This window comes from Epinephelus lanceolatus, chromosome 15 (assembly GCF_041903045.1).
Source record: "Epinephelus lanceolatus isolate andai-2023 chromosome 15, ASM4190304v1, whole genome shotgun sequence".
NCBI lineage: Eukaryota > Metazoa > Chordata > Actinopteri > Perciformes > Serranidae > Epinephelus > Epinephelus lanceolatus.
In genome coordinates this window covers 13,685,008-13,699,776 of record NC_135748.1, presented here as the reverse complement: position 1 = coordinate 13,699,776, position 14,769 = coordinate 13,685,008, and the positions used below count along the sequence as shown (strand labels likewise).

The 14,769-nt window shown below is 40.7% G+C and overlaps 1 protein-coding gene and 1 long non-coding RNA gene across 2 annotated transcripts in view; one reads left to right on the top strand and one right to left on the bottom strand.

Annotated features, from left to right (window-relative positions):
• The window catches only part of LOC144466942 (uncharacterized), a 30,642-nt gene extending 18,650 nt beyond the window's left edge, over window positions 1-11,992 (bottom strand). Inside the window, exon 1 of the long non-coding RNA XR_013493335.1 lies at window positions 11,910-11,992. This is a non-coding gene — a long non-coding RNA (uncharacterized LOC144466942). The remainder of the gene's footprint in view (window positions 1-11,909) is intronic.
• Window positions 10,755-14,115, top strand: LOC144466941 (interferon-inducible GTPase 1-like). The gene is made up of 3 exons (XM_078174937.1): window positions 10,755-10,954; window positions 11,205-11,766; window positions 12,907-14,115. Exons 2-3 carry the CDS (start codon window positions 11,220-11,222, stop codon window positions 13,101-13,103), a joined length of 744 nt encoding a protein of 247 aa, XP_078031063.1. The 5' UTR covers window positions 10,755-10,954; window positions 11,205-11,219; the 3' UTR covers window positions 13,104-14,115.
• Window positions 14,116-14,769: the final 654 nt, after the last annotated feature.

The window sequence follows — 14,769 nt, the reverse complement described above, 5'->3', positions numbered from 1 at the left end:
TAGCAAACTAAATAAGGCAAATAAATAGAGGTACAATTTACAGGAAAATGGAACATTCCTCAATGTTTTAATCTTTTTTCAATCTTATCTCAAACATCAAGAATGGTGTACAAAATCCTTTTTTTTTCCAACTGTACATCTTTCAGTGGAGGATTTTTTTTTTCCAACCATAAAAAATACTGTCTCCTCACAATTATACAACCTCTAAAACTGAGTGCAACTTTTTCTCAGGCAGTACAAATTGTTGTGTAACAGGTGCGTTCCATATTGCAAGAAATTTTCTATTAAAGTCAACACATCACGCTTTGCGCACCCTTCTCTAGGCATGCAGGTCGATGCCAAGTGTGTGATTTCTCTCATCCTGCATCAGCACACACCACTGAGTTCCTTCTGTGTCAGTACACCTACGACCCAAACATTCATCTCAATAACTGATTGTGAAGGAAAGAACACAATCAGTTGTAAGGGACAAAAGTTTATTGTAACCCTACAAAAGACACAGGGGGAGGAAAAAAACAAAACACATCACACTTTGTACCCTTCTTTAGGCATGCAGGTCGACGCCAAGTGTGTGATTTGACAGATGTGAGAAACATTCCCCCCAATTTTGTCTTTAACACCAAGGCAGGTGACACAGACAGGTGAGGATTTCAAACTCAGTACACTCCTGATACGTATGAGTGTCCCCTCTTTCTGTCTGAGTCCCTGTAAATCCCATCTCTTGCCCTTTCCTCTCTTTCTTCTTCACACCATGTTTTTTGCACCACTCATTTGTTGTGCCCTTCTCATTTCTGAAAGGATACAAGCCCCCAAAAAGTGTTGCAAATGTACATATCCTATGATAAAAGTGCATTGAACAAGCTACCAATAGAGTCAAAATCCAAAAGTCTTGATTTTACTGTTTCTTTACATTTTGCAAATTAGTAATGTCATAATGGGTTTTATGGTCTAACAGGCTGTTTTTGTAGAGCACATTGAGTTTGATATGTGTGCTAGATTCCAAATCAGTCAGATTTATGGTGTGTGGAGCGTGACTTTTCCAAAATAACATTTTTGGGCATTGATGACAACATCACCACATGGTTGATTTGAGTCATATTTCTTTACTCTGCCAGGTTTCATGTTCCTAGCTTATTCCAAATTGAGCAGCCATAGTTGCTCATATTACTGTTTTTTACATTATGCAAAGTAGCAATAACAACATCATGGTGTCTTTCATTGTCCAAGAGGCGTTTTTGTGTCAAAAAGATTTTATGGCAAATCACATGTGTTTGGGAAGTACTGAGCTCACACAATGAGACTTGGATTACACTGCATAAGTTGCGTGACAGTTTGTAGGTGAAGTATTTCTTTAACCAGCCATAAAAAGAAAACTTGTTTAAGCAAATGCAACAAATTCCATTAGAAACAAAGTTCACTAATGTGATCAAGTTTGCTTGATCTATGTTCTCATAGTCATCCCTCTGTTCAGATCCTGCAGTCACAATATGAAACATGTGGAGTGAAGTTACTGTGAGTGCCCAAGAAATAGCTATTGTATATCCTACATGTAAAAGACACATGTTCATTTGTGATTATAAAAGCCATCTGTTGGTTAACAGACCACCACCTGCACTTAACAGAGGTGGTTTGTAGTTGTACATGGACGTGGTCTGTTATTAGCATTTCTTTTTTCATGAAGAAGATGCACCTGTTTTTAACTCATGGATGCAGCAGTACCAGCTGTGCAGGTATGCAGTTGGACTTCAGTGCATCAGCAACAAAACATCAAACAACACAAACATGTTCTTTAATCAGTGAGTTAAATCAAACTATGGGAGACTTAAGCTCAGAGAACATCACGTGATGATCAGAAACAGGTTGATGATCACAAGGTATTCTCTGTTATCATATGTAGCAACAAACACAAAGTCTTTGTCTCATCGGGCATGTTGGACACATTCTGTTGTTGTAAGAAACATTTTCTTTCACTTTGTCTGCATGAAACCTGAGTGTAACATCGAAAGTCTGTCAGACAACAACACACCAGGCTGCCTTTGTTGAAAGTTAGCTCCCTTACAGATATCACTGAAGTCTCCACGGCAGTAAACACATGAAGGTTCTTTGGTTCAGACTCTCTGCCCATCACAGCTGGATATTAAAACTGTTTAAATGGTCATTTAAGGGGGAAAGAGGCACAATGAAGATGTTACTGAATTCATTTTTGCATGTTTTGATGGTTTATGCTGCCCATTAATGATCAAACCATACTTTGGCTGACAGTACAGACTACACGTTTATATTTTTGGAAAATACATGTTTTTAAAATGCAGTCTCCTAATTTTGCTTGCTATTCTTTCTTGTCTGGTAAATCCACCTTTGTTAATGCCTTCAGAGGCATAGACAACAGGGATGAGAGAGCCGCTCCTACTGGTTGTGTAGAAACCACCTCAGAGGCTACACCATACCCCCATCCCATCTATCCCAATGTCACACTGTGGGATCTTCCTGGTATTGGCACTCCCAACTTTTCAGCTAGCAACTACCTGGAGCGTGTTGAATTTGAAAAGTTTGACTTCTTCATCATCATCTCAGCTGATCGCTTCAGAGAAAATGATGTGAAGCTCGCTCAGGAGATTCAGAGGATGAAGAAAAAGTTCTACTTTGTTCACTCCAAGATTGACCATAACTTAGGTGATGAGAAAACACACCAGAGGTCAAAGTTCAATGCAGAAAGTACTCTAAAATCACAAATGCCCAATACCGAAAGGTATAGCAAGGGCTCCAAGAGCAAAAAACAACCCTACGCTTGGGTAGCCTGAGTTGAGAGGAAGAGTTAAAAATGTTAACAGGTCATAAATGAGTCATATGAACACTGGCAGAGTCCCCGAATGAGAGTCTGTTGGCCTGAATACTCATCTTTTCAAATCAGAAAAAAAGATACTGTATACTGTACAACCTGCTATGTCCTGGAGGGTTGCTGGAGGGTATATCCTGACACAAGGTATTTTGCCAGGTGTTTATATTTCTGTCTATCTCTTCTACAGTTGCACCAAGACGTGGCAGAAGTAAAATGTTACAACATGCCCCAAGGGTGGGATTAATTGTAACAAGCAGATGGTTAGTTGTAACACTTGTTGGAAAAGTATGTTTAGCACAATTAATTCAATACAGGTCTATCTATATGGTATAGGTGAATAATACTGTTTATAGATCTATCTGTGCTAGATATCTAAACAACGCAACATAGTACCCCTCATCTAACCACCAATGCTTCATGGATGAGAAGATCAACACATAGACAGATTCATAGTATGTATGAATATTATATATTTTTCTTTCACTTTTCATCCATGATAGATTGATGGATAGATTTATGATTATGCCTATTTCTCTTTCTACATCAAGGATAGGTTTCCATACAGCTATGCATCCATCTGTTAGTCTATCATCAATATTTCATGGTTGGACCTACAGATGTCCATAGATTGGGTAACCTGGATCCACATGTCAAAATATGAGTATTGAATGTATGAATACTGACAAGACTGTGAAACTGTTTGCCAATAAGATACCTGACAAATTAGAAACAGAAAGTGTATCTCACTTAATAAAGAACATTAGCTCAAACTGAACAGAAGTTTGAAGAGCAAAAATAGAGAAATTTGCTTTAGGTGGATTAGTTGTAACAACTAACCCTACTGTACGGAAATTTTAATAAGCGTAGCTAACACTGGGAGTTGGTTGCATGGTTCAAAACAGCGCTATGTTTTAGGCAAGAATGTAGTTTTTAAGACGATATATGGTTGAATTCTGCGACTTTCATAGACAGCTCAGTAATCGAAAAACAAGTATGACAAAGAAATTTACTTCAATCGGACAAAAAACACTCTTTGTCACTGAACACCGCTGAAACATGTCCAATCTCTGTGGAATTTTGCGGGTCACTGTCTGCTGGTATTGTGGTCAACTGTCTAGAGGCACGAAAGGATCGACCCTGTGTAACCACTTAAAAAGTCTGTGTTACAATTTACCCCACATTAGGTGGTGCCCCACCCTCCCCTGGCATATAATGCTAAATAGGCCATGTCCACATGTGCCAATCAGTATGACAATTCACATCTTGGTTGAAGCCAAGGAGCAACCTCTGAGGCTGAAAAATCAGTCCAGTGCAGAGGTGCTAAAACTGAAGTTCACCTGAGCATCACCTGAGGCTGGTTCCAAAAGTGAGACAATTCCCAAAGACCCAATGTTAAAATACCATTGCATAAAAAAAACATGTTATTGCCTGGCAGGAAAAAAAATGTTTTGGTCTCCATAGCTAATTACCACCTTCATGGCAACTGAACGGGAAGTGAATTTGTTTTTTATAACTCACCCGTTTATATTTTATTAAAGAGGCAACAGATAGCATCTTTTCCTAAATATATCATGATGAAAATAATGTGGGTTGCACAGGGTAGTGGCCACAGTGAAATCAGACTATCAGCGTTTACATAGGTTACTTTGCAATCTTTGCAATAAGCTTCTGCCACCGGTGCCGAAATTTTGTTGAAAAAATTTGTTTTACGGCAGGAAACGCGTCATGTATTGCGAAACTGGTCGGTCAGCCAATCAGGGACTGGAGCTGGTCCTTATGAGGAGTTGGGTATGAGATAGTTGAGTCACAAGCACAATGGCAGGTGGACAAGTTTGGAAACCTATGAAAAACGGCCTAGCAGAAGAAAACGAGCTCCTCTGTCTGAGGAGGCAAAGAAGAGCAAAAAGGAGAGTGATAAAAGAAGAGGAAAAACAAGAGTAAACCTCAGTCAGGCGTTCAAGAGATGGAGGGAGCTCCGTGACCAAAGAGGCTTCAAAAACAATGTCCAGCTAGCTTTCTTTCTATTGGATCAGTAAGTAACACGGCTAAATGTTAGCTAGCCGAGAGGGGACTGTACTGTGGGAACTGCCCATTGGTCCGACAGCCCATTGGTTCGACATCCCATTGTTCCGACCATATTAAACTCATTGTTCCGAAGTCCGTTCCGAAATCATCATGATGCCCTGTGGTTAAGGTCTGGTTAGGTTTAGGCACAAAAACCACTTGGTTAGGGTCAGGAAAAGATCATGGTGTGGGTTAAAATGAAAAAGAAAGTGACAAACACATAAGCTGTGAGCCTGCTTCGCCTCAAGCCAGTTGCGGTTCAGCACCGCGGACAGTCGGACTAATGGGATGTCGAACCAATGGGCTGTCGAACCAATGACATGGACCCCTGTACTGTACTGGCTGCTAGTTAACTCCTAGCTGGCCAGCATCGCAAATCGCCGCAACCAGGGACCGGGTAGCGAGTGTTGGTCGGCTGACATCCTCGTTGCCATTCTACGGCAGCCCTCAGACAGTGATACCCCCCTCCCTTCCTTCTGTTCTCTTCTCACGGAGGCAGCTATCGACGGACATCGCCAAACTAAGTTACACCCAGCTGTGAACACTGGACTTTGTTTCCCACTCAATTTGAGCTCCAACCGGCCGCATCGTTTCCATACGGTACTGTTTATTCTAGAATCGGGACTGTTTACATGTGCATATTGGTATAATTCCACTGTGTCTACTGTTGTTTGTACTGACACTGTGCATATTGGTGTAATTTACTGTGAGCTGTTTGTATTGGTACTGCTCTGTCAATACACTCTGCCAGCGGTTTAATAATATTGATGCCAGCTGTAACATTTGAATGTTTTAGTAGTAAGCCATGTTCTAAGCGGGATCATGTATAGTGATTGGTGACTGTTGAAAAATAACTCCGCTGCGCGTCGGGGTTCCATTCCCCTGTCGGGAGTTATTTTTCAACAGTCACCGGCTCACGATACATTATCCCTTACGTATCTACTGTTTGTACTGATACTGTGCATATTGGTATAATTTACTGAGTTGTTTGGTACTGTGCATTCTGGTATAATTATTTGCATTACTATTTGTTTTTTCTTCAGATAAATCTGATAATTGTTGCTCGGTCTCTTTACTCATTTATTTAGTAGACTGTCCACACACCTTCTCATTCTACATATACATAGAGGTATACAGATGGCTTTACAGCCTACACTTTATTGATTATCTCTGATCTCCACGGTCAATTTGGTCATTGCGACAGTGCGACGCAACACCACTGATTCTAGATGGCGCCAAGCTAAAAAAAAAACCTGATTCCTATCTGTTGCCGCTTTAAGGCCTAAAGTTACGCATATTCAAGTGCAGGAATGCTACACTCTATGGCCCTGTCCAAATACCCACACTTGCACCCTGAGGTCTTTCCCGAACTTGTCGGAAGTGAGGTCTGATGCGCACTTTTGGAAGGGGTGCATTAAGGGCGCAGGTTTGCACCCTTTGATAACAACAGAAGACAATTGGGACACCCTACGCACTTGGACCCCTTAGCGGGAGCGCGCAATTAAGGGGCACAAGGGCACAAGTGCGGGTATTTGGACAGGGCCTAGCAGTCGTGATCCACCCCTCACTCCTCAACAGCTCCACCCTTCCATCCAAATATTTTCACTTCTGGCTCCAAAAAACCAAGATGGCGACGGCTGCAATGCCGAAATTGAGACTTCAAAACAGCTGTCTGCAAACCAATGTGTGATGTCACGGCAGCTACATCCATTATTATATGCAGTCTGTGGTTAATACTTGTCTCCAGAAATATGTTTACCAAATTTGGAGGGATTCTCTCCACGTGGTTTTGAGGTACACATTTGTGGTATTTGTGGCACCACCTATGGGTCAGGCTCAGAATGCTTTGGTAAGCTATTTCCCAACACATACTGAAGATATCTGCCAAGATTTATGATGACTGAACAAATTGTTAATGAGTTATGGCAAATTGACTGCTAAGCCCTGCCCTTTGCAAAGGTTCTTGATGGTGGCTGTGTTATTTGACCATTTATAGTTCAATCAGGTGAGACTCGTTTTTAGTCTTGAAAAAGAAAATTTTTAATGACAAGTGCACATGAGAATGAAAATGTGAAAAGTCTCTGGCGATTAGACCCCTTCAAGATGGTGAGCTATAAGGAGGGTGATGGATCCGTAGCCAATTAGGGAACCCCCCCGGGGTCTAGACGCTGGTGGTGGTAGAGGAAGTGAAGAAGAGATGAGGATTAGATGGATGGGTGCTGATGATCTGGATAAGTAGAGGTATGAGTCTTCAGGCTTGTCTTTGACCTTGGATACAACGGCTGGAGGTGAATGGGGTGGAGGAGGGGCGGCGATTCTGCCTAGAATGACAGCTGAAAGCGGCAGAGGAGAAAACAGATTTAAAATCTCGTAGCGACAACCTGATTGGCTGATGGAGATCGTGGCTAATTACGATAGGACAGCTAGAAGAGTGAACGCCCAGAGGCAGCTGATTGGAGGAAGCAGTGGGAGAGGGAGAACTGTGAATGAATGAGCGCAGGAAGGTCTTCCTGACTGAACTTTCGCTGAGCTTCATTACAAAAGTGTATCTGAGTCAGACAAGGCATTGTCCCAAAATTGGTGTGGATAGAGACAAAATAAAAAATGTAAAAAATTCTTTTCATTTTACTTTATTTACATTATGAAAATCTGTAAAAAAAAAAAAAAAAAAAAAAAAAAAAGACAGGAAAAAAAAGTCCACCGTGGCAGATTTTATGGTCTAACAGGCTGTTTTTCTACAGCACATTGACCTTGTAATCAGTGCCAGTGTTATTCTCCCAAAATCCCATTTTTGGCGTTAATTACAGCGTCACTATGTGGTCGATTTGAGTCACATTTCATGTTTCATGTTCCTAGTTTATTCCAGCTCGTGGCAATTTGACATGCAGTGATGGACCACAGACCGGAGTCGAACCCGGACTGCTGCGGCAACAAGCTTGTACATGGGGTGCCTGCTCCAACCACTAATCCACCAACACACAGTGCTTAATTTGTAAAATTAGAAGTAGGGGAACACTTTGGGCCTCTGAGAGAGCAGTGTTCCCCCACTCCCAAAAGTGGGGGAACAATTTTTAAGCGGCACCCGAGCCGCCTCACTGCGCAACTCCGAATGGAATGGTTGTGACATCTAGTGTTGTCACGGTACCAGAATTGGGACCCACTGTACGATACCAGTGAAAGTATCACGGTTCTGAGTAGTATCACGATACCACAGCAAAAATGAGGCAGATGTGCCTTTTGTCATTTATAAAAAGATAAATCACTTTACGATAATACATCAATGATATTTCAATGGAATAAATTACTTATTGACTTATTCATACTTCAAAAACAGCATCAATAAGTGATTAACATAGTGGGGATTGAAATAAAATAAATAAATAAAATAAAAATCAACCAGCCACCCTCCTCCCCTGACAAGTAAAGAACAGTCCCTTCATAAGTAAAGAACGCGCGGTGAGGTTTGTGGACCGTTACCTGCCACAAAGAGAGAAATGTGAACGGCTCGTTTCTCCTCTGACACGCCACATACCTGTGTGCCACCACGGCTCGGTTGTCTAGGTACTACTGGGCAGTCATGACACCAAGAAGAGGAAATTACTGGACCTGGAGTCGGACTTCTCTGTCGCCGGTAAGCCGTTATGTTGCAGCGCGGAGCACTATGGCCGCCTATCCTGTCTGTGACCCCCATTCAACCCACAACCGGCAGGATTTTATTTCCTTTCTGCTGCTGGTTGAAATCTGTACTCTTACAGCGTGCTGAATGATTTATTTTGCTGGCACAAAACTATTTTTAGTCGCAAATGCGAGTAAAATGCCCGCACGTAGAGCTCTGTGGAAAACAAATCACTACCGACAAGTAAAAATAAATAAATAATAACTTTAACTGCTCAAAGATACTCACATGTCTGGAAAACAAACCACTACAGCAGCATATTGAGTGCCAGGTGGCCAGCGCGCGCCGTTATTGACCAGCGCGCGCCGGGACGGCGCATGGACACTCACCGTCTTGCGATTGGACTTTGAACTATCATATGTAGGCTACTGTGGAGTTTTAGTACCGCGGTCTACCATTACCAGTATACCCTGCAACACTAGTGACATCAGCCAATACTGTATGTAGTTTTTAGATGCGAAAAGTTCTAGACCCATGCAAATTAGTTCCGGAACGCACCAGCGCCTTTTCTGAAAAGATCCTGGTAGGCGTTCCAGTACATTCCGGCACAAATTAAGCACTGCCAACACCCCATTAACAAGGATTCTGCTGGCTAAAGTTCACATGCGGTCTTGTCAAACTGAGCGTGGCAAGCTCTTGTTGCGTGAGAAATACCAGGTGTGGCTGGTGAGAGTGTGAAAAGGTTAAAATGCATGCGTCACACTCTCAAAGCGTGAGACCTGAGAGACAAGTGCAACAAATTCCATTAGAGTTCACTAATGTGATCAAGTTTGCTTGATCTATGTTCTCATAGTCATCCCTCTGTTCAGATCCTGCAGTCACAATATGAAACATGTGGAGTGAAGTTACTGTGAGTGCCCAAGAAATAGCTATTGTATATCCTACATGTAAAAGACACATGTTCATTTGTGATTATAAAAGCCATCTGTTGGTTAACAGACCACCACCTGCACTTAACAGAGGTGGTTTGTAGTTGTACATGGACGTGATCTGTTATTAGCATTTCTTTTTTCATGAAGAAGATGCACCTGTTTTTAACTCATGGGTGCAGCAGTACCGGCTGTGCAGGTATGCAGTTGGACTTCAGTGCATCAGCAACAAAACATCAAACAACACAAACATGTTCTTTGATCAGTGAGTTAAATCAAACTATGGGAGACTTAAGCTCAGAGAACATCACGTGATGATCAGAAACAGGTTGATGATCACAAGGTATTCTCTGTTATCATATGTAGCAACAAACACAAAGTCTTTGTCTCATCTGGCATGTTGGACACATTCTGTTGTTGTAAGAAACATTTCTTTCACTTTGTCTGCATGAAACCTGAGTGTAACATCGAAAGTCTGTCAGACAACAACACACCAGGCTCCCTTTGTTGAAAGTCAGCCTATCCCAGCTGACACTGGGCGAGGGGTACACCCTGGACAGGTCGAGAGAATGTGGCAGGTCTAACACATAGAGACAGACAACCAACAGATCATTTAGAGTCACCTATTAACCTATCCCAACCTGTATGTCTTGGGACTGTGGGAGAAAGCCGGAGTACCCGGAGAAAACCCACACTGACACGGGTAGAAGATGCAAACTCCACACAGAGGGGCTCCCTGCTGGGATCAAACCAAGAACCCTCTTGCTGTGAGGTGACAGTGCTAACCACCACAACACTGTGCCGCCGGTCATTATTATCATTATTATCATTATCATTATGAAAGAAAACATATGGTCAGAAGTTTGGGGCGATGAAATCCATCCTATTTGTCATAATCGCCATCCTGGGGATGGGACTATGACATTAGATTAAAAGGAAAATAACTATAACACAGGAAAAAATACAAGATTAGATGATCCTGCAAAAACACTACTATACCAAAACGAATGTAAGTAATCCAATTCAAAAATTACAAAATAAAAGAAGAAAGGACACCCTGTCAAAAAAGTACACATTTATTGTGTGTGTGTGTGTGTGTGTGTGTGTGTGTGTGTTGTTTTTTCACATGATATGTTATGCTCTTTATCAGAATGGAGTGACACTAATTACCAAAGATTACAACAACAAAAACTACTGATGAATACCAAAAGGTGTCATTCACCTGCAGACAGCATCCAGCAGGTTGTGCTGCCTGCAGCTCTCTATGTTTCTTGTAAATGTGTGTGTTTCTTGGAAGTCAGCTGATTTATAGCTGACCAATCAGTTTTCTGTCACTCATAGTGGGACATTTTCATTGGTCACTGTCAAAACTCTGACCAACTTTCCTAAAAGTAAAGTAAAGAAGTAAAGAAACTGGGAGGTGGACTTTTCTTGCAGCTGAACAACTCAAAGCAACTCATCGGCTGGTGTCCTCTTGTCTCATCTGTTTCAACATTAAGACTCCAGGTGAGTAGCTTCTAATATTCAGCAAAAGCCCACTTTATTTTGATGAAACATACACTGAACTGATGTGGTGTGTGTGTGTGTGTGAGAGGTTATACTGCATCATGATATGTGGGGATTTATAAAGATGCGACACGTCAGATTTTCATTGTATTTATTATTCCATATACATGATGTCAGATCAGTCTAATACTACATTTTTTACTATTTCCCAAAAGACAATAATGGCTTTTTTACTTCTCTTGTACTCCAGTTATCAAGGATTACCATGGAGAGTGGACAATGGACTGAAGACATTAAAAAAGCACTAGAAAATAATGATCAGGCCTTAGCTGTAAAAAGGGTCCAGGAGTATTTGGACAAGGAGAATAATACTCCAATAAATGTTGCAGTCACTGGAGAGTCTGGCTCTGGTAAATCCACCTTCGTTAATGCCTTCAGAGGCATAAATAACGAGGATGAGGGAGCTGCTCCTACTGGTTGTGTAGAAACCACCACAGAGGTTACACCATACCTCCATCCCAACTATCCCAATGTTAAACTATGGGATCTTCCTGGTATTGGCACCCCCAACTTTTCAGCTGACAAGTACCTGGAGCTTGTTGGATTTGAAAGGTTTGACTTCTTCATCATCATCTCAGCCACTCGCTTCAGAGAAAATGATGTGAAGCTCGCTCAGGAGATTCAGGGGATGAAGAAAAAGTTCTACTTTGTTCGCTCAAAGATTGACAGTGACTTAAGAAATGAGGAAATAAGTCAGAGAGACTTCAACGCAGAAAGGACTCTTCAACAAATAAGGGACAACTGCATTCAGGGTAAGTGACTTATGTAACCACATATAAAAATAGTGAGATTAATTACAAAATGTCCAAGCAACATAACTACCATGCTGTCCAGCTGAGGTCCACACTGAAGGGTTAGGGGTAGTGACACAACTTTCAGTATAAAGAGCAGTTACCTGGTAGAAGGAGACATAAGGGAGCACTTGGTCACTGAGGTGGTGAAGAGGTTGAGCCATTGTTGGACAGTTCACATTTCTTTTGACAGAGATCCCAGTCAGCAGCAGATGTTTACTGGGACAAACTGACCTGCACAGAAAATCATGACTGATGAGACACTGTTATCCTTTGCACTCATCATTTAGGCTCATAGATCAGACTGATGTTTTTGTATTAAATGCTGATGTTGTTATATTAAAATTTTGCAAAGAAAAGCTTCAACATCATCTGTGAATCATGAAGTCCAGTGAATCAGATATACACGCAGTACTAAGAATGTTAGTTGCTGTGACGTTTAACTTTCTGACTTAGTTTTGATCTTTGTTGAATTGATTTATTTGATGGAGGATAAAATATATTTTGCAAATATAAACAACATATTGTATTAATGAGCTGTTGTTCTGATAATTAAATATTACTGTCTAAAATAGTTTTCTAGTCTATCGATGATAGAGTGAAGACAGGTCTTCTGTCTTTTTATCATTACTCAGATTTTATCAGACACTTTTCCAAAAAGTTTATAGTATTTAAAGAAAAAATAAAACTATAAAACCCAGTTCTGCTTTTGTATTTGCAATATCTGAGAAAATGTAAGCACACATTAAAACTTTAAACCAAATCACAGACTGTCATTAATACCACTCTGCTGCCTCTCTTGACTGTTTTTAAATTGAGATTTTACATAAATGCTAATAAAGTGACAAAGGGATTTGGAGGAGGTGATTTCAGAAGTGAGTTAAAAAAACAAACTCATATATGGGCCTCTGACTGTAATATAACATTTGAAGAAGGTTTCAGAGTGATGTCATTTTATATTTTTAATGCCCACTAAATCAAAGCAAATGATGCAGAGAAAAAAAATAGATAATGTGTCCCTAGATAGACATATTACATTTTAAAAGTTCTATTTGTTTTGTATATGTTATCATCTTATCATGTATTCCTGTTGTCACACAGGTCTTCAAAGACAAGGCGTTGAGTCTCCTCAAGTCTTCCTGGTGTCCAGCTTTCATCTCCACCTGTATGACTTCACTCTCTTAGGGGACACCTTTGAGGGAGAACTTCCTGCACACAAGAAGCATGCTCTGCTGCTGGCCATGCCCAACATCAGCCTGGAGGTCATCAACAAGAAGAAAAAGGCTTTTCATGCCTAAATAAAATACTATGCTATGCTTAGTGCAGGTGTAGCAGCTGCACCAGTTCCTGGGCTTTCTGTTGGAGTTGATGTGGGTGTGTTGGTTTCTGTTGTTATAAAATATGTAAATGGGTTTGGGATTGATAAACCATCACTGCAGAGACTCGCTGACAGTACACATGTGCCATATGATGAACTGATTGCCATCATAGTTTCACCGCTGGCTGCTGTTAAAATAACCCGAGATCTTGTGTTGAAGGTGCTTCTTAGATGTGCAGGCACAGCTGCATTAATGGCAGCAGAGGAAGGGTCCAGATTTATTCCAATACTTGGAATCCCTGCAGCAATGAGTCTCTCTTTTACCTTCACCTACAGAGCTCTCAATTATTTCCTTGACACACTTGCTGAGGATGCACAGAGGGTGTTTATAAAGGCACTGGGTTTGGACACCTCAGTGTGATTTTGTGAGGTGAATGGCAGTGACATTTAATGGCACATTAAAAACTGCAGAGAAAGAGCTTTTGGATTTTTCTTTTGATAAATTGCATTGTTTTTAATAAGCACTGTATTCAAGTCACAATATTGTATTCTAGCTGCACATTTTAGCAACCATGCATCACAGGTTGTGCAGCTGATCACTCCATCAGTGGCTCCTATATTTTTTTTCTCATATAAAAGCAAATATTAATGGAAAATGTCTCACAGCTTGTACGCACATTAAAACACGCCTCTTTATCCTTTTAAAACAGGAAAAACACTATAACACTGAATAATTCGTATATGTTTTTAATTATTTTCTGGTTTATTACGATTTTTAATTATTTCTATATAACTTGGTAATCTATCTCACACTGTGTGTCATGAATATTAGAAACACTGCTGTCTTCTCTGATTGTTTTTATGTTCAGAAGTTCTTGATGTGTGTTGTGTCTTGTTGATGCCTGGAGATGGTGTAATGAGAGTTTGCTGCCCTCCAGTGGTCACTGGGAGGAACTACAACACAACGTCCTTCAAAGGAAATCACACCGCTACTGATTTTAATGTTGATTATCATTATTCTTATTAATACTGTATCACTACTGCTAATAACAATTATAGAACTAATGTTGACAGTGTTCATGATACATCCCAACATGTGTTAGAAATATCACAGGGATGACGCCAGCATCAGTACAGTCTTTATTCTTGTTGTGCTTTGTGTGAATGAAGATCATTGACTGAAGCTGCAACCCCATTATTGAATATTTTGTTCATCAATCAATCTATTGGTCTTTTTTGTTCGTCTTTATGCCTCCACACAGCGTTAGCCGAGGCTGAAGGCATTATGTTTTCAGGTTAACCAATCATTTGTATGACTGTCTGTCCCATTCTGATGAGCGCAGTATGTCAAGAACACCTTGGGGGAATTTCTCCAAATCTGACACAAACGTGTCCTTGGACTCAAAAAATAAACTGATGAGAATTTGGTGGTCAAAGGTCAAGATCAGTGTGACCTCACAAAACATGTTTGGGACCATGACTCTGGAACTGATAAACTAATAAAGACAAAATGTCACACAAATGTCAAATAGGAAAAACATGATGAAGTGATGACATTTTATACCCAAAAGGTCAAAAGTCAACTTCACTGTGATATCATGTTCTGCAGAAACACTTTTCTGTTTGACTTTTTTCTCAACATATTA

Coding starts and splice junctions, on each gene's coding strand:
- LOC144466941 (XM_078174937.1), top strand. CDS start 11,220: ATGGAGAGTGGACAATGGACTGAAGACATTAAAAAAGCACTAGAAAAT. Junction 11,767..12,906: donor AAGGGACAACTGCATTCAGG/GTAAGTGACTTA, acceptor GTTGTCACACAG/GTCTTCAAAGACAAGGCGTT.